The sequence below is a fragment of the Rhinatrema bivittatum genome, chromosome 4, assembly GCF_901001135.1.
Source record: "Rhinatrema bivittatum chromosome 4, aRhiBiv1.1, whole genome shotgun sequence".
Classification (NCBI taxonomy): domain Eukaryota; kingdom Metazoa; phylum Chordata; class Amphibia; order Gymnophiona; family Rhinatrematidae; genus Rhinatrema; species Rhinatrema bivittatum.
The window spans coordinates 149,739,427-149,765,371 of NC_042618.1; the positions used below are offsets into that span (position 1 = coordinate 149,739,427).

The 25,945-nt window shown below is 43.1% G+C and overlaps 1 protein-coding gene across 6 annotated transcripts in view; it reads right to left on the minus strand.

Moving 5' to 3' along the window:
* MBIP (MAP3K12 binding inhibitory protein 1) overlaps positions 1 to 25,945 on the minus strand; it is a 140,822-nt gene that overhangs the window by 113,821 nt on the left and 1,056 nt on the right. For 5 of the 6 annotated variants that reach the window (XR_003856335.1, XR_003856334.1, XM_029598973.1 and 2 more), the window contains exons 2-4: positions 23,160 to 23,276; positions 17,809 to 17,872; positions 17,027 to 17,260 (exon numbers count right to left, since the gene is read on the minus strand). Coding sequence is in view for 4 of the 6 variants with exons in the window: in XM_029598973.1 (XP_029454833.1) it covers positions 17,027 to 17,260; positions 17,809 to 17,872; positions 23,160 to 23,276 (415 nt within the window). In the remaining 2 variants the exon portion in view is untranslated. The remainder of the gene's footprint in view (positions 1 to 17,026; positions 17,261 to 17,808; positions 17,873 to 23,159; positions 23,277 to 25,945) is intronic. The other variant, XM_029598972.1, reaches the window with a different exon arrangement.

The following is a 25,945-nucleotide window of genomic DNA, read 5'->3' on the forward strand; positions in this document are numbered from 1 at the left end:
TTTTTTTTTTCTTACTATCTTTGATATTACGGATTTATGAGGAACCATGGTTAGACTGAATGTGTTTTGTTTTACTGATGTTTACTGTAACCCTTATCCAGACTGACTGAATGTAAGTCATATGGTTTTGTATGGTTCCCGTGTACCAGCTTCTTTGTTTTAAAATGCTTAATAAAAAGATTACACAAAAAAAACCCAAAAAACCTCCAATTACCTGTGGGCTTGCCTGGGATTTAACCTCTGAGCTTGCATCAAATTTAAGGATTTTGTGATCTGTAGAGATAGTTACTGGATGTTTAGATCCTTCCAGCAGGTGCTGCCATTTTTCCCAAGGCTAGCTTGACCACTAGCAGCTCATGATCACCAATGGTATAATTCTTTTCTGCCAGAGAGAATTTCTTTGAAAAATAGGAGCAAGTTGTGGAGTACAATTATGGTTATGCTGTAGAAGGACGCTGCCTACTCAGAGCAGACGCATCTACCTCCAAGATGAATGACTTCGATGGATCTGGATGGAATAGGCACGTATCAAAAGGTGAACTCCTCTTTCAGCCGCTTAAAGGCTTGACTAGCGTCCAAGGTCCAATTCTTGGTGTCCCAGCCCTTTTAAGTAAGAGCTGTGAGTGGGGTTGCCAAGAAAGAGTAATCATGGATAAATTGCCTGTAGTAATTTGCAAACCCCAGAAAACATTGTAGCACCTTGAGGCCTGCAGGCCAAGGTCACTCCAATATGGTTTTTAATTTATCTGGGTTCAACCAGAAACTTTGACATGAGACAATATACCTCAAGAAGGAAAGTTCTTCTTGTTTGAAGATACACTTCTCCACTTTTTCAAAGAGGTGGTGCTCATGGAGTCTTTGAAGTACCTGTTTCATATGATGTCGGTATTTGGATAATGACTTTGAGAAGACTAGGATGTCATCCAGTTAAACTACCACATGGGAATAAAGCAAGTCCTGGAAGATCTCATTTACCATAAATTGATGGCTGCGGAGGCATTGCACAACACGGACAGCATCAATAAGTATTCACAGTATCCATCATAGGTGTTAAAGACTGTCTTCCACTCATCACCCTCATGGATTCCAATCAGGTTGCATGTCCCCCAAAGGTCCAGCATGATAAATACTTGTGCGCCCCAAAGGTGGTCAAAGAGCTCGGAGATCAAGGGAAGAGGATATTTATTCTTCTTAGTAATAGAGTTAAGACCATGATAATCAATACAAGGATGAAATGACTCACCCTTCATCCCAATGAAAAAGAATCTAATCCCTGCCGGTGAGAAAGAGTGGCGAATGAAGGTTTGATCCAATTTTTCCTTAAATGTATTTGGTCATAGCCTCCATTTCTAGAGCAGAAAGAGTATAATCTGCCTCTGGGTGGAAACTTGCCGGGGATCAAGTCTATGGCACAATCACATCAGCAATGAGGTGGCAGGACTTTGGCCTGCTGTTTACTGAATACATCAGCGAATTCGGTATACTGAGGTGGCCAGCCCGGAAATTCTGTAGCAACTGACCAAGCTGCAGATACCACATGCAAGACTTTGGTGAGGCAATGCTTATTACAAGTAGGAACCTATCTGGCAATTTGCAATGTGGCCTAGTCAACGTAGAGCTGATGTAACATGAACCATGGCAGGCCCAAGATAATTGCATTGATTGCTTTCGACAGCACGTAGAGACTGCCCAAAGCAATCAACGCACCACTTACCAAGCAAGATTCCTGTTTGCACGGTCAGTAGTACTGTGACTCTTGCAACTTGTCCAGGCAGGGGTTCTCTGTAAACTGAAATTGAAAGCGAAGTATCCAAGGGAACTGTGGGTATGCAGTAGTGTGGGTGAAGTTGCCTCTAGCATCAATATTCAGAAAGGCAAATGAACAGACAAGAATGTCCCCAAGAGAGAGACACACTGAGGCTATTAGTTGTGGAGAGGTGCAGGGATGACCTAGGGTGGCCCCTCCCACCTAGCCTAGGTCCTTCAGTTTCCCAGTGTGTTTGGGCAGCAATTTGTAAAATATACTGTGCTGTACCAGGACAAAGCAGACATTAAATTTACAGTGCCTTTGCTTTTCTTCTGCTGACAGCTTAAAGCGCTCCACCTGCATGGCTTTTACTGGTGCAGTCCCTGACTGACGGTGAGCAGGCAGCTATAGAATGCTAAAAGTTCAGAACAAGACGAACAGAGCAAGCCTCTCTCTTTGGCCCGTTCCTGAAACCTCAGGTCAGTCATATGGCTGGACTAACTAGTTCTCCAAAAGTACCAATATGTCTCAGGCAGCCAGCTCGTCTTTAATGTGCTCTGAGAGTCCTTGCTAGAAAACAGCAATCAGACTGCCACTGCCCCACTGACATTCAGAAGCCAGAGAGTATGAAAATGCACCACATTCTCCCACAGACTGGGAACCTTCCCTAATCTGTAGGAGTTCAGATGCCTTGGAAGTTGTGCACCTGGGCTCATCAAAACTTTGTTGAAACTCCATGCAGAAAATGTGCCAGATCATAAGAACATGCCATACTGGGTCAGACCAAGGGTCTATCAAGCCCAGCATCCTGTGTCCAACAGTGGCCAATCCAGGCCATAAGAACCGGCAAGTACCCAAAAACTAAGTCTACCCATGTTATTGTTGCTAGTAATAGCAGTGGCTATTTTCTAAGTCAACTTAATTAATAGCAGGTAATGGACTTCTCCTCCAAGAATTTATCCAATTTTTTTTTAAACCCAGCTACAGTAACTGCACTAACCACATCCCCTGGTAACGAATTCCAGAGAGTTTAATTATGCATTGAGTGAAAAAGAACTTTTCAATTAGTTTTAAATGTGCCACATGCTAACTTCATGGAGTGATCCCTAGTCCTTCTATTATCCGAAAGAGTAATTAACAGATTCACATTTACCCGTTCTAGACCTCCCATGATTTTAAACACCTCTATCATATCCCCCCTCAGCCATCTCTTCTCCAAGCTGAATAGTCCTAACCTCTTTAGTCTTAACTCATAGGGGAGCTGTTTCATCCCCTTTATCATTTTGGCTGCCCTTCTCTGTACCTTCTCCATCGCAACTATATCTTTTTTGAGATGCGGCAACCAGAATTGTACACAGTATTCAAGGTGCGGTCTCACCGTGGAGCGATTATGACATTTTCTGTTTTATTCACCATTCCCTTTCAAATAATTCAACATTCTGTTTGCTTTTTTTGACTGCCGCAGCAGTCAAACCGACGATTTCAATGTGTTATCCACCAGATCTCTTTCTGGGTGGTAGCTCCTAATATGGAACCTAATATTGTGGTAACTATAGCATGGTTTATTTTCCCTGTATGCATCACCCTTGCACTTATCCACATTAAATTTCATCTGCCATTTCGATGCCCAATTTTCCAGTCTCACAAGTTCATCCTACAATTTATCACTATCTGCTTGTGATTTAACTACTCTGAACAATTTGGTATTATCTGCAAATCTGATTACCCTCACTCGTCGTATTCCTTCTAGATCATTATAAGTATATTGAAAAGCACGGGCCCCAGTACAGATCCCTGAGGCACTCCACTGCCCACTCCCCTCCACTGAGAAAATTGTCCATTTAATCCTACTCTCTGTTTCCGGTCTTTTAGCCAGTTTGTAATCCACAAAAGAACATCGCCACCTATCCCATGAATTTTTACTTTTCTTAGAAGCCTCTCATGATGAACTTTGTCAAATGCTTTCTGAAAATCCAAATACACTACATCTACTGGTTCATCTTTATCTACATGTTTATAAACCCCTTCAAAAATGTGAAGCAGATTTGTGAGGCAAGACTCGCCTTAGGAAAAGCCATGCTGACTTTATTCGATTAAACCATGTCTGTATATATGTTCTGTGATTTTGATCTTTAGGACACTTTCCACAATTTTACTGGCACTGAAGTCAGGCTAACTGGTCTGTAGTTTCCCGGATCGCCCCTGGAGCCCTTTTTAAATATTGGGGTTACATTAGCCACCCTCCAGTCTTCAGGTACAATGAATTATTTTAATGATAGCTTACAAATTTTTACTAACAGATCTGAAATTTCATATTTTAGTTCCTTCAGAATCCTGGGGTGTATACCATCTGGTCCAGGTGATTTACTACTCTTCAGTTTGTCAGTCTGGCACTACTAGGCAAGAGACCTATTGCTGAGGCGAAGATGCTAAGGTCTGACCGGCTTAAGTACTGTGGGAGTCCCATCATCATCATAAGTCACTGAAGGCCTTTTTCTTAGCTCAAAGAGTCTTCAAAAGTTTCTTCTCTCTCTCTCCAGATACTGCTTCATCTGGACTCAGAGTGAGGGACTACCTCCCATTTGATTCTGTCCTGTCCAAAAGCGAGATCTGATTTACTTTCTTTTATGATGTTTTTCTTTATATTATATTTACTCCTCCCCCAGAGATGGTGAATTTTAATACTTGGCTTTTTTTCGATTGTTTCTTTGACATTTCCCTTTTTCTTGAACATACTTGTTATAGAAGATTTATTCTTGGAAACTGTTTAATAATATAAACAAAAAAACCCCCTCTAGGGTGGGATGCCATCCGGTCCCATTGATTTGTTACTCTTTAGTTTGTCAATTTAATCTATTACATCGTCATTTTCACAGAAGTTTAGTTGCTCATAATCTCTACCATTAAAGAATGTTTCAGGTGTGGGTATGTTCCCAATATCCTCCTTCATAAAGGCCAAGAAAGCAAAAAAAACTGAAATGAGTTCTATTTACTTGTTCTCCCTAAACATCCCTTTTGCTCCTTAGTCATCTAGCAGCCCAACTGACTCTCTCACAAGCTTTTTGCTTCAAATGTACTTGAAAATTTTTTTATTAGTTTTTGCCTCACTAGCAAGCTTTTCTCAAGGTCTCTCTTGAACTGTATAATTTCTGTTTATATTAATTTGCAGTGTTTATGCTCCCCTGTTTCATCATTTGGGTCTATTTTCCATTATTTGAACGATCCCCTTTTAGTTTTAACTGCTTCCTTTACCTCATCATTAAACCATGCTTGCAGTTGTTTGGTCTTCCTTAAACCTTTAACTGCATGGAACACATTTTATCTGGACTTCCAAAATGGTATTTTTAACGAGTACCCACATCGATTCAAACTTTTAACACTTGCAACTACTCCTTTTAGTTCTGACTAATTTTCTCATTCTATCATAGTCTCCCTTTGTAAAGTCATATGCTACTGTAGTAGTTTTACTTAATGTCTTCCCTCCAGTGATTATATCAAATTTGATTGCTTTATGATCATTATTGTTTAGTGGTCTCAGCACAGTAACCTCTTGCACCAGGCTGTGCATTCCACTCAGGACTAGATCTAAAGTGGCTGCCCCTCTTGTCAGTTCTAGGACTAGCTGCTCCACGAAGCAGTCATTTATGGCACTTAAAAGCCTTTCTAGCATGCCCCAATGAGACACTGACCCTGTCAATACTGGGTTAAATGAAATTGCCCAATGTGTTGCCAAATGCATTTACTTGTTTAATTTCGGCTACCATTTCAGTCTGTTCCTTCATTTTGGTCAGATGGCTTGTAGTATACACCTACTGCTTTACTCTTTACCAATCATACTTGTAATTTGAATCTAAAAGGATTCCACAGTGAATTTTGTATCCTGCTTGATTCTATGCATCTTTTTCGTATAGTGCTACCCCCTCTACCAATTTGATCTACTCTATCATATCCATATAAAATTTATACCCTGGTATCACAACATCCCATTGGTGATCCTCCTATTATGTCTCTGAAATACCTATGATGTCTATATTTTTAAATAATGCTATTACTCTAACTCACCAATCTTACTGTTCAGACTTCTGGCATTTGCACACAGACATTAATATTTTTTTTTTCAACTATACTTTCATTTCTCTTTCTACTCAAACTGATTATCAGCAAATACAGGTAATTGAGAGCACTCTTTGCCTTTGTCCATTCTAGGCTACTTCAGCCTTAATCACAACTTCTCTACTAGGATATTCTAACTTCCTGTTTTACAAGTATCTTTGAAAGATACATCCTTCCAAACCATGCATTTCTAAAGCAACTGTCTGCTTTCCCCCATGGTCTAGTTTAAACTCTGTTTTATATATCACCATTGTATTTTACTTCCTGGCACCCAAGCAAACTTGTTTGTAATCAGAATCACTGGACCCAGCCCTTGCAATTTAAAAGAATAAACAGTATCAAATACTGACATAATACATAAGAACATGACAAGAGCTCCACTCCACTAGCAGACTAAACCTGTGCTGTATAACCTGTGTTTGAAGCAGGGCCTTCCTGTGGCATAACAATGTATTACTATATCTCTTAATCCCCGAAATGCGAGGAATAAAGGTGACCCCTATAAGCTCATCTCTATCCTAACAAATGGTCCTCCACATTTAAAACTAACTTGTACACTCCTCGAAACAAATAGCTAGTCAAAATTAAGCAGTATATTCCAAATTAATAAAGTTGAAAAATGACCTTTTTCTTGGTCTCTTACCACTCGCAAGTAGACTGCCTAGGTACTACTGGTGAACCTCAAAGGCAATAAAGCTGGAGCGGCTTCTCCTCCAAAAGGCACCTTCAGCTCTGCTGAACTGTCACTAGGGGTTGAAACTATAACAGCAGTTAACATCCTTCCCTCCATCTTTCCTCATCCTACAGTGTGCCCAGGCCTACTCGGTCTTGGCAGATGGGAACTTAAGTTCATAAGACCTGCTATACTGGGTCAGACCAAAGGTCCATCAAGTCCTGTATCCTGTTCCCAACAGTGGCCAAGCCAGGTCACAAGTACCTGGCAGGATCCTAAGGGGTAGACAGAAACCATGCTGCTTATCCCAGGGATAAGTGGATTTCTGCAACTCCGCCTTAATGTTTATGAACTTTTCCCAAACCTTTTTTTAAACACACACAGCTATACTAATAGCTTTCATCACATCTTCTGGCAATGAATTCCATGGCTTAAGTATGTGTTGAGTAAAACAATATTCTTTTATTAGTTTTAAATGTATCTCCTAGTAACTTCATTGTGTCGCCCCTAGTCATTGTACACTCTGAAAGAGTAAAACAACTGATTAACATTACTTGTTCCACTCTACTCATATTATAGACTTCTTTCATATCTCCCCTCAGCCTTCTCTTCTCCAGACTGAAGAGTCCTAACCTCTTTAGCCTTTCCTCATAGGGAAATTGTTCCATCCCCTTTATCATTTTAGTTGCCCTTCTGTACCTTTTTTTTTTTAATTTTATTTTTATAGCATTTAACATCTTAATAACTGTCAACTCTTACAGAATAAGAAATTTCTTCAAATACAGCTTATTCATATATATTATTATTCTGTTATTTTCAATTAACCAGACATATCATAGGAAAACTGTACCTTTTCTAATTCTGCTATATCTTTTTTGAGATGTGGTGACCAGAACTGCACATAATACTCTAAATGAGGTCACATCATGGAGTGATGCAGAGACATAATGATATTTTCTGTTTTATTCTCTATTCCTAGCATTCTATCTGCTTTCTTGGCTGCTTCTTCACACTGAGCAGAAGATTTCAACGAATTATCAACGATGATGCCTAGATCCTTTTCCTGATTGGTGACCCCTAATATGGAACCTTGCATTGTATAGCTATAATTTGGGTTACTCTTTCCTGAGTGCATCACTTTGCACTTGTCCACATTAAATTTAATTTGTCATTTGCATGCCCAGTCTCCCAGTTTTGCAGGGTCTTCCTGAAATTTCTCACAACCCTCTTGTGATTTAACAACTTTGAATAATTTTGTGTCATTGGCAAATTTGATCACTTCACTCATTGCTCCCATTTCCAGATCCTGATCTTCCATGTTGCAACACTCACCATGTAACTAGTCCAATGACAATTTTATTAAAAAAAAAAAAAAAGTGCCAAGAGAAAAAAAGTTATCAAGTGGCAAGCAGTAAATACAGTTTTGTGGAGTCATAACAATATGGTTAAATGACAGCAGCTAAAGACCAATTGTTCCATCCAATCTACCCATCTCTGTTTTCTACCATCCTGGATGAGCATACAAATTCCCATATACAAAACCAGCACAAACTATCTTCCTCTGTCTCTCAACATGTCTTCCACCCAAACCCCACTCTCACCACCACCTTCACCATCTGACCCAAGCATGCCCAATATTTCTAACAGTGGTGGCTGCCACCACTACACCCCCAAAACACACACACTTACTTGTAGGCCACCTCAGGCCTTATCTTCCTTTTTGATTCTTAAAACACCAACATTTAATCCAATCCCCTTCTATGTCTTCTTACCAAGTTTTGAAGTAAGCCACACATTAAAAAAAAAGGGAGGTTGTGTCCAAAACATCTGGCCACCTCATGCTCATTTATGCTCAGATTTAATCATGCTATGCAGATTACCCTAGTCTTTTTGGATATCCAATGCAGATATGGTAAAAATTTTAACTTATCTGTTAATTTCCTTTCCTTTAGTCCTGCCAGTCCAGTCCACACAAGTGGATTATGTCCCCCTTGCCAGCAGATGGAGACAAAGAAAAGCTCAAAGCTGATTTCACTCCCTCTATAAGGGTCTGATGCTGCCTTCAGCTCTTCAGTATCCTATGTCAAACTGAAGGCAAGTGTTTTACTTTTCAAATCACCACCTCAACCAAAACCTGAAACAGCCAAGAAACTTCACTCCATGGTCATTAATCCAGGAATTAGATAATCCCCACACCAAGGTCATGAAAGGGCCAACTATTTTGATTGTTATGGCTTCCCTGGGTGGGTTTTAGACTGGCCTGCCAAGACTAAAGAAAAAGAAATTAACAGGTAAGTTTAAAATTTCACCTTCCTGGAAGGTTGAAAGTTACATCCCGGGGGGAGGATCCAAGATGGCCACCGGATGAGAGTGTGAGTGTAGAGCGTTCTCGAGCATTTCAAATAACGTTTCTCTTGCGATTCTTTTTTTCCTCAATAATGGGAAGGAAGCGCAAACCAAGGATTTCCTACCCCGCAGAGCCTTTGGTGAGTGCTCCGACCGCCCCGATGGACGCCCATGTCACACGCAGTGTTAGAACACCGGGAGACCAGCCGCTGCAGAGTGGGGGAGGGGAAGTTGAGCTCCCCTCTCTACCAGGCTCGTTATCACCTCTGAGTCCCGTGGAGAGGACTCCACCGCTTAATCCAGCTGCCGGGAGAGGGGCAATGTATCCAGGGGAAGGAATCTCCAACCAAAGTGTGCAGGAGATTTCCCTGGCGAGGCCTGGAGAAGTCCCAACGGCAGCATCGAGCCCCATTGAAGTGCTGGGGCAAGGCGGTGAAGAAAATGGAGCCATGGGAGGAGAAGCTTCAGTTGCTGCTGTTTCTACTCCCACAATAGAGATACCATCATTGGTAAGACCGCTTGTGTTTTCCTTTGAAACTTTGTGGGAAGCCATAAATGAAATGAGAACTAATGTATTACAACAACTTATGCCAGTAAGGGAACAAATTAAAGGGCATGAAAAGAAATTGGAAGTGCTTGAAAAAGCAGCAAAAACTCTTCACAATGTTTAAAAGGATGAAAGCGCAAATGGTGTTTCTGCTCGCAGACAAATCTTTAATAAAGTAAAAATCTAACAAAATCCACCACCCTCCTGACGCCCCTCAAGACCTCCAAAACGAAATTTACTACAACCCCCCCCCCTCCTGACCCCCCCCCCCCAAGACCTGCCAAAAGTCCCTGGTGGTCCATTTTGATTACTGGCAGCAGACGGCCCTTTGCCCTTACTATGTCACAGGGGCTACCGCTGCCATTGGTCGACCCCAGTGACATAGTGAGGGCAAAGGGCCGTCGGCGCCATTTTGACTACTTGCGGCCGATAGCCCAAGTCCAGGAGATCGTTCCTGACCGCTCCTGGACCCCCACTGGACCACCAGGGACTTTTGGCAGGTCTTGGGGGGGGTCAGGAGGGTGGGGGTTGTAGTAATTATTTTGGAGGTCTTGAGGGGCGTCAGGAGGGTGGGGGATTTTGTTAGATTTTTACTTTTTTATTAAAGATTTGTCTGCCAGCCAGATGCAGCCATCAAAAGAGCCATATCTGGCTCCCGAGCCATAGGTTCCTGACCCTGTGCTGCATTATACAGCCGAAAGCCGGGCATATTAAGGCCTCCCTGCTCCCGGGGGCGTTCCAAGACACTATAGGCTAGTCGAGCTTGCTTCTCCTTCCATAGAAAACATTGGATACTGGAGCGCAAGCGACGGAGGTCTCCTACCATCACCCAGCATGGAACCATATGGAAAAGATATAAAAGTTTAGGCACAAGCCCCATTTCTATCAAGGCACATCTACCAAAAAGGGACAGTGGAAGGGGGGAGTCCACAATCGCAGCTGTGCCTGCAGCTTAGCTATACATAAGGTAATATTCAGAGCATATAAGCGATCCAAATGCCATGGGATCCATATCCCCAAATATTTAAATTTGTTTGGGCCCAATGAAATGGAAAGGGACCCTCCCAGGTGTCAGGCAGCCAGGCATTTAAGGCCAGAGCTTCTGATTTAGAATAATTTATTTTGAGGCTCGCCACCCTCTGAAATTGTTCGAACAGGTTAACAATGACAGGTACACTGGTGCGGGGCTTCCCAATAAACAGAATGTCGTCAGCAAAGAGAGCTGTTTTTAGGGAGTGTCCCGCTACGCGAAACCCACTGAACTGTTTCTCGTCACGAAGGCGAGTGACGAAGGGTTCCAACGCCAGCACGAACAGTAGAGGGAAAGCGGGCAACCTTGCCGGACTCCATAGTGCAGAATAAGAGATTCCGTAGGGGCCCCACCTCTTGTCCTGACCAAGGAAAGCCCATCCCTATACCACACTTACCAGTATTTTCCCCCAACAGCCATACCATTCACACACCATACCCCCATACAAACCATATATTCCATTGCTCCAAGAGGCCCAAGGCCCGCCCCTTCCCGCACCTATATTCCAGGATTTTTGCCGTAAGGCATCTCCTGTAAAGGAGGCCAGCATAGGCTCTCCCATCGGCGCCGTCGCCATCTTGGCCGCACGCGGGTGGTGAGAGCAGCGGTGTACTGTGGGCACTTCTATGGCGCATTCCCCGTGGGATTTACATTTCCCAGGCGCCTTACCCCAGTGCTATGGAGACTGGTGAGCAAGAAGCGGCACTGACCAGATCAACGGAGCTGTAACTTGGTAGAGGCTGCTGGCGCAGAACCAAAGAGCTCTTCTCCCCCACATCACGCTCCTTTACCCTAGCATCTAAAGTGTTCTCGAAAGCCTCTTAAAAGGATATTAGCAATTATTCAGTTCTCAGAGATGTACTCCTGCTCGGAGAGCAGGCTGGGTTAAGGCAGAGGACCTGCAGTAGCAACTGGGCCTCTTGGAGCAATGGAATATATGGTTTGTATGGGGGTATGGTGGGGGTATGGTGTGTGAATGGTATGGCTGTTGGGGGAAAATACTGGTAAGTGTGGTATAGGGATGGGCTTTCCTTGGTCAGGACAAGATGTGTAGTGGTTTGGCTTTTCCTCTCTCAGAGGTCTAGGCTGGGAGGCCCCGGAGAGTTACAACAGTATAATACCGGAGCCCTTGAATGGGCCTCCGCACATGGTTATTTTGGGCATAACAGGTAATGACAAGTTAAGATTGTTTCGCTAAATGTGGATGGTATTCACTCTCTGATTAAGCAGCAAAAACTCTTCACAATGTTTAAAAGGATGAAAGCGCAAATGGTGTTTCTGCAAGAGACCCACCTGGGGAATGCGAAGCATGCTAAATTGAAGAGAGATTGGGTGGGGCAATGTTCCTACTCTTCATACACGTCACGTAAGAGAGGGGTTGCCATCCTCATACATAAACATTTACCGTTTCAGTTGTTGAGAACATGTCAAGATACTGAAGGGAGGTACCTGATAGCCGTGGGGACTTTATATCAGCAAAAGGTGGCGTTTTGTAATCTATATGCCCCAAACGTGTACTCCCAGGTCTTTTTTTTACTAAGCTGGTGAGCTTGCTTACAGATTTGTCGGACTGTCAATTAGTTGTAGGTGGTGACTTTAATGTAGTTGCCAACAGATAGATGCAAGCCCCCCTAAACTCGTTTCCGGGAAGGACCAGGATGTGGGAGTTAACTTGCTCTGCCGGGAATTGCAGTTACTGGATGTTTAGAGAGTTCTGCACCCCGATGAGAGGGATTATACATTCTTTTCAAATCTGCACCGCACATATTCTAGGCTTGATTACTTGTTGGTTTAGGACCAATGCTTCCCTAAAGTGACTGACGCTAGTATTGGCACCATCTCCCTCTCAGACCATGTCCCTGTAACCGTGGTTTTGCACTGCGGCCTGGAAGATAGACCTCCATTCTCATGGCGCATGTGGCCTGATCTGTACACAGATCAGCAGTTCCATCAGTATCTACAGGGATGCTGGAAAGATTATGTGGATACGAATACTATCTCTGATGTTACCCCTGAGATGATATGGGAGGCAGGAAAGGTAGTCATGAGGGGTGCCATTATAGCGTATGTGGCCAAGCGAAACAGGCAAAGAAATGCGAAAATTTTGCGGCTAACCGAGGTCCTTAAGACTGCCCAGCAAATTCATATGCTAGATAGGTCGGCAACAGCTAAGACTCATGTCGACAAGGCCCGGGAAGCTTTAAACTACCTATTACATCAGAGGGCGTCCAAGTCAGCCTGGTACTATCAGTACCAGCTTTATAAGCAAGGGAATAGGGCGAGCTGCCTTCTGACTAATCTGGTGTGGCCTAGGGGTCAAAGGGTGTCTGTGATGGGTATCCGAGACGACCGGGGCCATCCACCAGACCTCACCTGCAGCAATTACGGAAAGGTTCTTGGACTATAAACAACTGTATGAGGGTAAGTCTATGGACGCAGCGCTGGCGGACTCACTTTTTAGTACAATTCAGTGGCCGCAATTGACAAGCACTCATCTTGCTGTCCTAAATAGCCCTCTAACCACCAAGAAATTTTTGTTGTGATTCAAACACTAAAGTTGGGTAAAGCAGCAGAGCAAGACAGGTTGGGATCAGAATTTTATAACATTCTGAAATTCACTATCCTGTCCCCCCCCTGCAAAAGCATTATACTGCATTACTGACCTCCAATAAAATATCTGAGCTTTCCAACCGTTCGATTACTGTGGTCCTCCCTAAACTGGGAAAAGACCCCCAAGGAGGTGGGTTTGTATCATCCCATCTCACTATTAAACATTGATGTAAAAATTTCAGCAGCTATCCTGGCCTCCCGGCCGAAAAATATATTGCCGTCACTTATTCATGAGGATCAACAGGTTTTGTCAAGGGCCAGCAGGGTGTTCGCAATGTGTGGCGCCTCTTGGCAGCACTTAGCTATCAGCCAGAGGCGGAGGCCCTGATCCTTAGCCTAGATGTTGAAAAGGCCTTCGATTCGTTATCCTGGGAGTACATGTTCTGGGCGCAGCAGAGGTTTGGTTTTAATGGCGAATTCTTGCAGTGGTTAAGGGTCCTGTACACCAATCCAAGTGCCGCAATCTTACTAAATGGGGCCCCTACGGAATCTCTTATTCTGCACTATGGAGTCCGGCAAGGTTGCCCGCTTTCCCTCTACTGTTCGTGCTGGCGTTGGAACCCTTCGTCACTCGCCTTCGTGACGAGAAACAGTTCAGTGGGTTTCGCGTAGCGGGACACTCCCTAAAAACAGCTCTCTTTGCTGACGACATTCTGTTTATTGGGAAGCCCCGCACCAGTGTACCTGTCATTGTTAACCTGTTCGAACAATTTCAGAGTGTGGCGAGCCTCAAAATAAATTATTCTAAATCAGAAGCTCTGGCCTTAAATGCCTGGCTGCCTGACACCTGGGAGGGTCCCTTTCCATTTCATTGGGCCCCAAACAAATTTAAATATTTGGGGATATGGATCCCATGGCATTTGGATCGCTTATATGCTCTGAATATTACCTTATGTATAGCTAAGCTGCAGGCACAGCTGCGATTGTGGACTCCCCCCTTCCACTGTCCCTTTTTGGTAGATGTGCCTTGATAGAAATGGGGCTTGTGCCTAAACTTTTATATCTTTTCCATATGGTTCCATGCTGGGTGATGGTAGGAGACCTCCCGTCGCTTGCGCTCCAGTATCCAATGTTTTCTATGGAAGGAGAAGCAAGCTCGACTAGCCTATAGTGTCTTGGAACGCCCCCGGGAGCAGGGAGGCCTTAATATGCCCGGCTTTCGGCTGTATAATGCAGCACAGGGGTCAGGAACCTATGGCTCGGGAGCCAGATATGGCTCTTTTGATGGCTGCATCTGGCTGGCAGACAAATCTTTAATAAAAAAGTAAAAATCTAACAAAATCCCCCACCCTCCTGACGCCCCTCAAGACCTCCAAAATTAATTTACTACAACCCCCACCCTCCTGACCCCCCCCAAGACCTGCCAAAAGTCCCTGGTGGTCCAGTGGGGGTCCAGGAGCGGTCCAGGAACGATCTCCTGGACTTGGGCTATCGGCCGCAAGTAGTCAAAATGGCACCGACGGCCCTTTGCCCTCACTATGTCACTGGGGTCGACCAATGGCAGCGGTAGCCCCTGTGACATAGTAAGGGCAAAGGGCCGTCGGCTGCCAGTAATCAAAATGGACCACCAGGGACTTTTGGCAGGTCTTGGGGGGGGGGGGGGGTCAGGAGGGTGGGGGTTGTAGTAAATTCGTTTTGGAGGTCTTGAGGGGCGTCAGGAGGGTGGGGGATTTTGTTAGATTTTTACTTTATTAAAGATTTGTCTGCGAGCCAGATGCAGCCATCAAAAGACCCATATCTGGCTCCCGAGGGTGGGGGCTTTTGTTAGATTTTTACTTTTTTATTAAAGATTTGTCTGCGAGCCCTGGACCCCCGCTGGATCACCAGGGACTTTTGGCAGGTCTTGGGGGGGGGGGGGGGGGTTAGGAGGATGGGGGGGTTGTAGTAAATTAATTTGGCAGGTCTTGGGGGCGTCAGGAGAGTAGGGGGTTGTAGTAAATTAATTTGGTAGATCTTGGGGGGAGTCAGGAGGGTGGGGGGTTGTAGTTAGTATGGCTCTCACGGAATTACATTTTTAAATATGTGGTGTTCATGGCTCTCAGCCAAAAAGGTTCCCGACCCCTGATGCAGCATGTCAGTTGAGATTCGTGGGGGAATGGTTAACTGGGACCTATAAGTATTGTGAATAAGGATTTATTAGCTCGAATGGTTCCCCTGGGTCTCCACTGAACATTATTCAACAACAGCCCGGTGCGCGAGGTACAGTGGCCTATCCAAGGACACTGATGTACCCCTGCATACGGAGTTGGAGGTGGCTCCGCCAACTCGGTAACCCGATGGGCATTGCCTCGCTTCTGATGCCCTTTTGGGGTAATATGGATTTCCTGCCGGAAAGGGACAGTGGCACTGTTTTTCAATCTTGGGTGGACAATGGGGTAGTCTATGTATTTCATATGTACGATCCGGACTCTCATGTGAGACTGGACTTTACCACACTTGCACGCACCTTTCAGATATCAGTGCGGCAGTTCTATGCCTATTTGCAAGCTCATCACTATGTGCGCTCCTTTTCGTGGTCACCGGCGGAACTGGTGGCTGAGTCTGACTTCGCCATCAAAATCTTTGATGTGGCTTGTCTTGCTAATACTATCACTGGATGGAAAAAAATGGGACTCGATGCGGATGGGCAATTGTATGGACCCTCTTGCCGTTAGATGGTCCGCTACTCTGGACACGCCTATTTCTGCAAAACAGATGACAGCGTACTTTGTGGCCTTATATAAACAATTGCCTGATGTGAGCCTAAGGGAGGTCCAATTTAAAATATTACATGGTATTTGCTGTGATGATGTTTGCCGGTACAGAAGAAGCTTGCCCAATCTCCTCTATATCTCAAATATGGCAAAAAGGAGGGCACTCTGTCATCGCCTATTCGACTGTGAGCTGCTGAAGACCTTTTGGATATCTGTCCTGGCTACTATTAATCAATGTACACACACCTGTATACCCAGCACCGGTCGGGTGCTACTGGCGAGCTCGGCGTCCCACTCCCTTCCAGGGAGTTACTCGAAGGCAACATTTGAGCGAATGGCTGTTTTGTTAGCATGCCATATTATATTGGCGGACTAGACTGACCCGAAAGTGACGCCTTCACATGCAGCTTGGTTTAGTAGAATGGCATCACTCCTCAGATGGAGAGAATGGACTTCCTAGCAGGCAAATGAAAACCAGATAAAATATATAGTACCTGTTGGAACAACTGTTTTGCTCTGTTACCACAGGGACTACAAGATGGACTCATAAGTACTGGCTACACATCTGAGTGGTTTTCCGGGAAAGCTGGGGGGGGGGGGGGGGGGGGGGGGGGGGGGGGGGGGGGGGGGGGGGGGGGGGGGGGGGGAAGTAGGGTATGCATGATAGATGTACGAGGTATGCTTGAGGTATGACTCAGAGGCTGTGCGGTTGGGCTGTTAGATTCGGACGTGGGTAGACACCTTTCACATACAAAAAAAAAATGGGTGCGCACGTTTCCATAAATATCTGTAGTTACTTGTTTACTGATTAATATCGACTGTTCTATGTTATTATGCTTTTTGATGTATTTACGGACTTTGTTTGTGGTGGCTGTTTCCTTGGTTATCAATAAAAATTTTGAAAAAAAAAAAAAAAAAGCTTAGGCCTATACTTCCTTCTTTTAGAGGCTACACGATAGTCTGAAAGAAAAGGAGAGCCAAGTTCTTTTCCTTTGAAAGGGAATGCTAATAAACTCCAGCTAGTCAAGAAAACAGAACCTTTCTTTGGCAAGTAAACGTATTTCTCTGACGCTATGAATTTACTGTTAATTCATACACCCTGTTCTACTAACATTTCAGCAAGCACTTTAAACTAGTCTTCATACTTTGTATCATTTGAACTTTGGGATCAGAGCTTTCAAATGACAGTAAGGCCAGGCCTGCTCCACTAAGGCCGGTTTCTCAGTAACAAGAGCGCTTGACTCAAATCATTTCAAAAGTCACTTACTTCTGCTTTTTTAGCCTTTATCTGAACTACTTCAGGATCAAAATTGACATCTCTCTCTTTTGAATTCCCGGAGTCAGAACTTGTGCACGTTTCTTCCACTGTCAACTCGCCACCTATATCATCAGATGGTTTTTCATTTTTATTATCCTTTTGACCCATTTCTTGTTCTTTTACATTTTCAACAGGTGCTGCATTTTCTGCCTTAATCAGCATCTGAAGCTGGTCTAAAAATGACTGACAGAAAGAAAAATAGTGTTATTGCTTGATAAGAGCTGCACTAGCTAGAAGAAAAAAAAAAAAAGAAAGAATTATAGTCACATTCCCTGAACATACATTTCAAATATGTATAACGTGTTACCTGTTACACAGAATATGGTTCTGACTCTAAAAGTCTTAACTAGATGAAAAATCCAGTTAGCACTGTTTTAAACAAATAACTTTTTACACTTGATTCTTAACATACGAAACAAGACTTGAATCTAAATACATTTTGATCACACAAGTATTAATTAGAATGTAAATAAATGATCTTTTTAATAGATAACTACACAGCAGTTGGCCATACCAACAGATGTAGATTATGCATATTTTAATCAAAGCTACAGGGATTCATATGAGATAATCGGCATAATTCGAATTTTCTTTTCCGTTCTCATTTCTAGCTGCAATAATTTCAAATCTAACACGGCATTAACCTCAAATATATAATAATGCTACATAAAGCTTTTCATTCAGATAGTATCCTAACCTGTCACATAACTGGTTACTTCAAACACACTTACATGCAACCTGTTCTGGGATGAACAAATTTGGCAGCATATTCCTGGTACCCTGATTGCAAGAAAACTTCCACAAAAAAAAAAAAAAAAAAAAAGGAGTGAGGGGAGGAGGTGTTATTATTCACAAATTGCATCTGAATAAACTAAGGCAAAGAAAGAGCAAATTATTTGTGCAAAGTCACCAGGAATCAAAAACAGAGGAAATTTCCAACTAACATTCCAGAACTCCGCTTGCTTTTATGTGAATGGTCTACCACTAATTCATATCTTCTTCTAATGGACAATGAAGAATATGTTCAGGACCTTAAAAGAATAGTCCTAAATATTTCAAAACTGAAAATACCATGCCATAATTCTGTTTCTATGTTAAATGAGCCTCAGGAGTCTGATGGGCAGAGTGTTTGGGGTTTTGTTTGCTCTGATGTGCTTTATGTAAATGAATTTCAGAATAAAAATGTAAGGGGGTCATTTTCAAAAGCGATCGCACGCGAAAAAGGTACTTTTCGCATGCGATCACTAAATGGGGGCGGAGTCGGCCCCGGAAGAGGAGGAGTCAGGGCGGCACCTGGGCCGACGCATTGCTGGCCCCCCCCGTTACTGCCGGATTTTCGAAGGTCTGCGATCTTAGAAAATCGAGACCTAAATGTTCAAATTTGAGGTTTTTAACAGAATAAGCACTCTATGAGACAGGGATTTCCAAATCTGTGCTGGGAGCTCCACAACTAGTCAGATTTTCAAAACATCCATAATGATCATCCATAAGAGAAATGGGGCAGATTTTAAAACCTTGCGCGAACAAAAGTACGCTGGATTTTATAAGATACGAGCGTAGCCGCGCGTATCTTATAAAATCCGGGGTCGGCGCACGCAAGGGGGTGCACATTTGTGCAACCTGCGCGCGCCGAACCCAGCGCGCGCTGCCTGTTCCCTCGGAGGCCGCTCCGATTTCGGAGCGGCCTCGGAGGGAACTTTCTTTCGCCCTCCCCCCACCTTCCCCTCCCTTCCCCTACCTAACCCACCCCCCCAGCCCTATCTAAACCCCCCCTTACCTTTGTCGGCAAAGTTACGCCTGCTTTCAGCAGGCGTAACTTTGCGCGCGTCGCCGGCAGCCCCGCTCCGTCCTCCAGTCCCAGGGGCGTGGTCCGGAGGCCTCGACCACGCCCCCGAGCTGGCACCACGCCCCCGGGTCCGCCCCGGACACGCCCCCTCCCGCCCCTTTTCAAAAGCCCCAGGACTTACGCGCGCCGGCGGCCTATGCAAAATAGGCGCGCGAGGGCCCTGCGCGCGTAAATCCTGAAGGATTTACGCACGCGGCCCTTTTAAAATCCGCCCCAATCTGTTTTTACTGAAGTCCCAGTATATGCAAATATTCTCCCATACATAGTCATTGTGGATATCTTGACAAGTTGACTTGCTCTGGGTCTCCAGGATAGATTTGGGAAGCCGTGTATCACAGAGTGCCTTATACTGTCAGAAGCTTCATAACTGAACCTTAGATTGCTATTCTATAGCCTGATTCTGGGATTCATAATAGAGGGAAGCCCTGCTATAAGGCCAAATGTTTATCTGGATTCTAGTCTTCAAGTTCATCACCTGCTTTGTTTAACCACTTCCACCGTTATAAACAACTTATTAGTACTATTGTGACAGCCATCATCATAAAACTGAACTAGAATCAGATTCATACAACCAAAAATATAAAATACTGAACAAGCAGATGGAGAGTGACCTCAGGGGAGAAGTTATTTGATAGTGGAAACAGCCATTTCAAAAAAATAAATACTATGACTTACAAAACAAAATTAGAGTGCTTCAATCAAGCAAGGAAAAAACATTTTGAGTAAAAAAAAAAAAAAAATATATATATATATATATATATATATGGTTCTGAAAATGGGAAAAGAAATTGCAGTCTTGTGAAAAAGTACAGAACATGCATTTGATGTTTTCTGCCTCAGGGACCAATTCCTCTACAGATCTGTATACTGTGAACTGCAGAAATCAGAATGGTCTTCAAGGGAATTGCTGTCCTTTCTTCACTGTTATTTTGCACCAAATCAAAGCCCAAGCCTCTGGCACTGATGCCACTTAATTAACATGTCATTCAAACACCCACTCAGGCTTAGTGTTTTTTCTCCTCAGTATCAGCGCAAGCACTCTTACAAGATAAATAGTTATGGACATTTTTTCAAGAGCAAAATAAAATTGGTGGGTACGATCAGAAGCAGAAAAATGTTTCCAAAAACATGGCCAACAGTCAAAAATATTTTAGCACCTGGGAAAAATTTCCCCTTCCCACCTGATAAAATATTTTCTCTCTTTTTTTTTTTTTAATAAACTTTCTGCTTTTGTTCTCTCCCCTGCACCTCTTTCTCAGCTTCACCACAAATTTGCAGTATTGTCTTTTACCAGGCCTGGTCGGGAACATAGAAACATAGAAATGACGGCAGAAGAAGACCAAATGGCCCATCGAGTCTGCCCAGCAAGCTACGCAATTTATCCATTTTTTTTCCCTTTTTCTCTCTCCCACCTGTTACTATTGGCTTCCAGTACCCTCCAGCCCTAATTCCCCTCCACCCAATTTAGAGAGCAGCTTTGAATCTGCATCCAAGTGACATCCAGCTCAATTGGGGGTAGCGACCGCTGCAACAAGCAGGCCACCCCCTTGCCCCATACTCTTACCCACCCCTGTTTTTATTTTTTGTTTTGTTTTTTTTTTTTGGAAATAGCAGCCCTCCATCCTTCCGCTCCGTGAAGGTGGAACACCAACTACTGGCCACTGGCATCCCACTCCGTGAACGCCTCTGTGGCTACTGCCGCTCCGTGCAGTGTTTGAATGCCGCTGTGGCTACTGCCGCTCCGTGCAGTGTTTGAATGTCTCCACTTTATTCACGCCCTCTAGACTTGATGGATCCACAGTGTTTATCCCACACCCCTTTGAAGTCGTTCACAGTTTTAGACTTCACCACTTCCGGAGGAAGTGGTGAAGTCTAAAATTTTTATTAATATCAATAATATTTTATTAATATCAATAATAAAAGATTCAAACAATCTTTCACCGAGTGCTGAACAGCCACAGCAGCTTTCAGGCTCAGAATGGTATCAAGTAGCACCAGGACCCAAAGTTGGGCATCCAGGATTTTTCTAGCCTTCGGTATGAAAGGTACAAACTTAGATTGTAAGCCCTCTGGGGATATGGAACTACCTGCAGTACCTGAATGTAATCTGCTTTGAAATGCTGAAAAAAAAAAAAAGGGGTAAAAAGCAGAATATAAAAATCTAAAGAAAAAAAGAAAAGGAATAGCTACTTGCTAGAGAAAAATGCCAATTCAGCAATTTTGAATTAATCAACAAATTTGGGATCAAGTTCCATTGTTACAAATGCAGTGTTTTTCACCTCCTGGATTACCATATAGAGAGCTGTCACACAGCTAGATGATTGAACACAATAGCCCTTAGGTCTTCTCTCAATCTAACCAATGTGAGAACATTGGTTAGATTGAGAGAACAATAAGAACAGTAACTACATAAATGTATTATTTATACCTAATTTAATAGTCCAGTGCTGTGTGTTTATAATTCTGATGTTTCTTGGACTATAAAAAGCACTTGGCAATGTTTTACAAAGGCTTGCAATATTTCATCATAAAAGCAGTCTTATCTTACTATACTCTACTAGTCATGATGCTGCATAATTCAGGTTTAACTTTTGAACTACACAACTCATTTCATTTACTCTGCAATGTTGCGCGTGCCGTCCGCAGCAGACCCGCAGCACAGCCCTCTCACCTTCTCTCAAGGACTCCAGCCTCTGGTTCCTCCTTGCTGGCGGCGGTGAGCCGCCAGCTCCATCCTCTGGCCTTTCCCGGTGCCTCCGGCCCCACTGCAATCTCCAGTGTTCCCAGTCCTGATGCTGCTACTCATTGGGCCTCTCCGTATGGCCTGCGGAGAGACGCCACCATGCGCGGCACGCCCCTCCCTAGGCGCGTGCGCATCGCTGATCCTTGTGAAGAGACCGCGGTGGGAGCCTGGCCGTGGCCCCGGATGATGTCAACCTCTGCATAGTATTTAAGCTCAGGCTCCGCTCCATAGCGTTGCCTTTGCAACAGGTGTCCTCGCTACTCGAGTACTTGTTGCTGCTAAGGGATTCGTCTCTACTCCTCATTCCTAATCCTCTGTGTTCCTAGTTCCTGCCCTGCTTATACTTCGGATTGATTACACGGACTGACCTCTGCTTCGCCTGACTACGCTACAGCCTATCTCCAGACCCAGACCTTTGCTTCATCCAACTACGCTACTGACTTCTCCGTGATCAGACTTCAGTATTGCTTGCCACAGCCCTTGGATTGCTGCCGGCCCTGACTCAAGCCTACCATTCTGCCTACTCCCTAGACATGGGCTTATTAGGCTTCGGCCTATCTTTGCTCGAGCACCCTCAGTCTGCCTTTGTCTCGTTGGTGTCCGAGTTTCCAGAACCTTACCCAGTGCAGAGTAGGCCTACTCCATCCCTCACCTGCTGTATCTGGGCTGAACCAACTTCTCTTGCTACTCTATCTCGAGGCCCACCTAAGTCCTGCTGGCCCCGGCACCCAAAGGCTCAACCCGCGGGAAACGGGGGCTGGTATAGGTGAAGCTCCAGCAGCCTCTGCCTATCAGTCCACTCCACCTGCCGACGGTGGGGACCAGTATGTCCTTACCTACGGACTGCGTCAACCCCACCTCAACCCAAGGGTCTACCTCCGACGCAACATGCAAAACAAAGGCTATAGTTGTGCTTTCCATATACCACACAATTCCATCATGCAAACACACACACAAAAAAAACAAAACACCAATATAGAGAAAATACAGAAAAAATAAATTGCCTTTCTTTTTACAAAACAATGCTGCAAAACATTTGTCGCTAATTGTGATAAGGTACACCAGAATGTCTCATGCTGAGATAATACTACTTCCTGAACCACCAAAAGCACTTTCAAAGCTACAAAGATTCACCCAACCCATGACATTGACAGCTTAGCAATGCATACGCCTATTGAGTCTTACTGCTCAATTACAACACTGCTAGAGGTAGGATTGGATGGAAGTTAAAATTCAATAGCGCTGCACTCATCTGCATATACTGTGTTCTTGCAGAAACAGACCACTTTACTGAATAACCAAATTTTACTGAATAGTTAGCAAAAATGTTGTCAGAATCCCTGGTTTCCCTGTACAAAACTGGGACTGTAGTCTTGATTTGTTAAACACAGCACCACTCAAATCTGCTGAAAGTTTTGCAGCTTATAATTTAAATACACTCAGCATGCTGCACTTTATTTGTTTAGCTTAAAAATGTCAAGCAAAATATTTACCTGCAAATGTAAAATGTGCTGCTGAAGAGCACTACAAAGCAAGGCAGGCTGGAGTGCCGAGAGGCTCTGAAGCTTGCTCCAATCGATTGCAATTTGTACCACATCTCCCAGATTAAGCTTGAAGAGGAAAAAACGGGAAAGCAAAAATCATCACAACAATTATCAGCCTTTATGTTGCACTTTGGGATATCACACATATACTAAAGTCACACTATTGCTTATTGTCAAACAAATATCAACTTCACCATTTCATCACCCCATTCTTCCCTTAGCTATCGCTCCAATTTCTTGGTTTCTCAAGCAAGCTAACATTTGAACAAAAAAGGTGGGCTTTGTTATGAACAAATCATTGCTTGTAAAAGCCTCCTTACCAGAAGTCATTTCCTACCTAATCTTTTTATATGATTCCAGTGAATGTGTCAGGGTAGCACTGACACAAGATTCTAAGACAACCAAATGAGTAACAAGGGGGTGAAAAAACATGAACCATATTATTTAGAAAACTAGTCCAAATTTTTAGGAGCCAGAATAAAAAAATGTTTTTATAATTTTTCTCTTAAATACATTTTTCCCCTTTTGTACTTTTTTGTCTCTATCTTGGGGTTGGGGGGGGGGGAGGGTTGGCTTATTTTGCTTTTTTCTATCCCTAGTCTCTCTCCACCACTTCCTTTTTATCCCTTCCAACCTCTAAAATGGCCATGCTCTCCCATCTGCCAGTAACAATTCCTCCTACCTACCTGAAGCTAATTGTCATCCTGCCCTCTGAGTGTAATGATAGCTCCTAACCAACCCAGACCCATCATCTTGTTCTCCACACAATGTTCGTTCCCTGGGTGCAGGCACCAGGTGTCAAATTCTTAGAGGCCTGGATAAGAGTCCAGGATTCTTTTAGCCTTTACTGTAATACTCTAGTCTTAAATCATTGACTACAGCTTGACTAGGAATATGTCTCCCTTTATTTAGTAGTTTGAATCACTCCAGCTTTTACTATGAGCTTAATTAGCCACATCTAAGAAGCCCTTAGCTTTACCTCAGGTAAAACAAAAACTTCAAGGTGAGGGTAATTAATTATAAATAAAAGCTGTAACACCTCCACTGTAACCTAGAGAAGGATAATTAAACTATTTCTTGCTGGTAAAAGTTACTGAACAGGAGCTTTTAAAACCTTCAAAGATTTATTTAGTTTTGGAAATAAACAGACATGGTCAAATCATAAAATTTGAAACATGGGCTAAGCCAAATTGTCTGGCTTACCTCTAAGAGCCAAATATGAGCTCAGCCAAACTGTTTTGCACAGAAGAAAATTCAGCAGACAATGCTGAACAACATTTAAATTAACCATTTCTTGAACTTTTTTGCATCTCAAGTTTAATTTATCCTGTCTCTTATTTTCTTCCTTCTTCAGGAAGAACTGAGATAGAGAAGACCATCTACTCAATTTCTTCTCTTTTCAAACTTCTCACTTTCCTGTGCTCTCATTCCTCCAGTCTATCTTAATTCCCTTGCTAAGTATACAACCTACAATTGCCACTCTCACTCAGTCTACCTCTTTTTGCATCAGCAGTGATAGCTAGAGACAGCAATAGCACTCTATTAACTATCCTGAAGCCACGAGTGTTTCTTCTCCTTATGGTGCATTTTGCCACAAGAATGCCAGCACAATGCTATTATGAATTGGATTAGGGTTTTGAAAAAAGACAGTCAATGAAAATCATTCTTCAAAACCTGGTTATATTATACCTCACAAGATGGGCACTCAGGTCTTACAGGGAAGAGACTGAAAATATGCAGGTCAGGCCTAAATAATGCCATGTAAAAGCCATGTTACTTCACTTTGAGAAAAAAATAGCTAATCCTAAATCCTGCTAGTGTATCCTAAGGACTAAGAAGAGGTCACAAAATATTACATCCTGTCCCAAGAAAATAGTTAGAAGCAATAAGCACAGAAAACATTTGGTACAATATGGCCTAGTTATCAAATAAAAAAAAAACATGGATATTAAAGACTATATTAATCCATCACAACTTTCAGTTCAAAATAAAATGTAATTTTATGCTTTTGCAGTTGTACAAGATCCTTTCAATGGCAGACTATGGGAAAAGCTGAAAAAGGAGACCATTTTGCAGGAGATGCCTTAAGTTCAGAACTTTATTTTAAAGAACTGTAAGATATGATGTAATCTCTATATAAATTTCTAAATAGGCTCATATGATGTCTATTTAGAAATTTAAGTTCAGAACTTGCATCGTTTTGCCTAGTCACTTATAAGTTAACACAATAAGCAGTTTCTTCTGCAGAAAATCTGCATCATAAGATAACTTTTTAAAATTATCTATAGCACAGAAAATTCAGCTCTCAGGATATTTAATTGTCAGAAATTTTAATTCATTCTCTCTCCAAAGTTCCAGATACTTTACAAAAGTCAAGTATATAAAGAGAGGAGTAGGATTACATGTGTTCCAATTTTACAATTATAGCACACGGACTACTAATAGTTCCAAACAGAAAATATTAATAGTTATTAACCTGTTCACTGAATTCTTATCATGCTTGATGCAGATGCTGATTGAATAAAGATTATGCATATATTTATCTGAATGTTACAATATAATTTATTTTCCATATAGACCTGCTAGATAAGCCCAGTAAAACAAACTATATTGCTCAGCAATAGTGCGCTATAAAAGCAGTGCCATTAATTCTAATAGGAATTTTTCTTCTCCCCTCACACAGAAAGAAAATGAAACTTCAAGAAAACTTCTCCACATTAGGAAACACTGCAAAG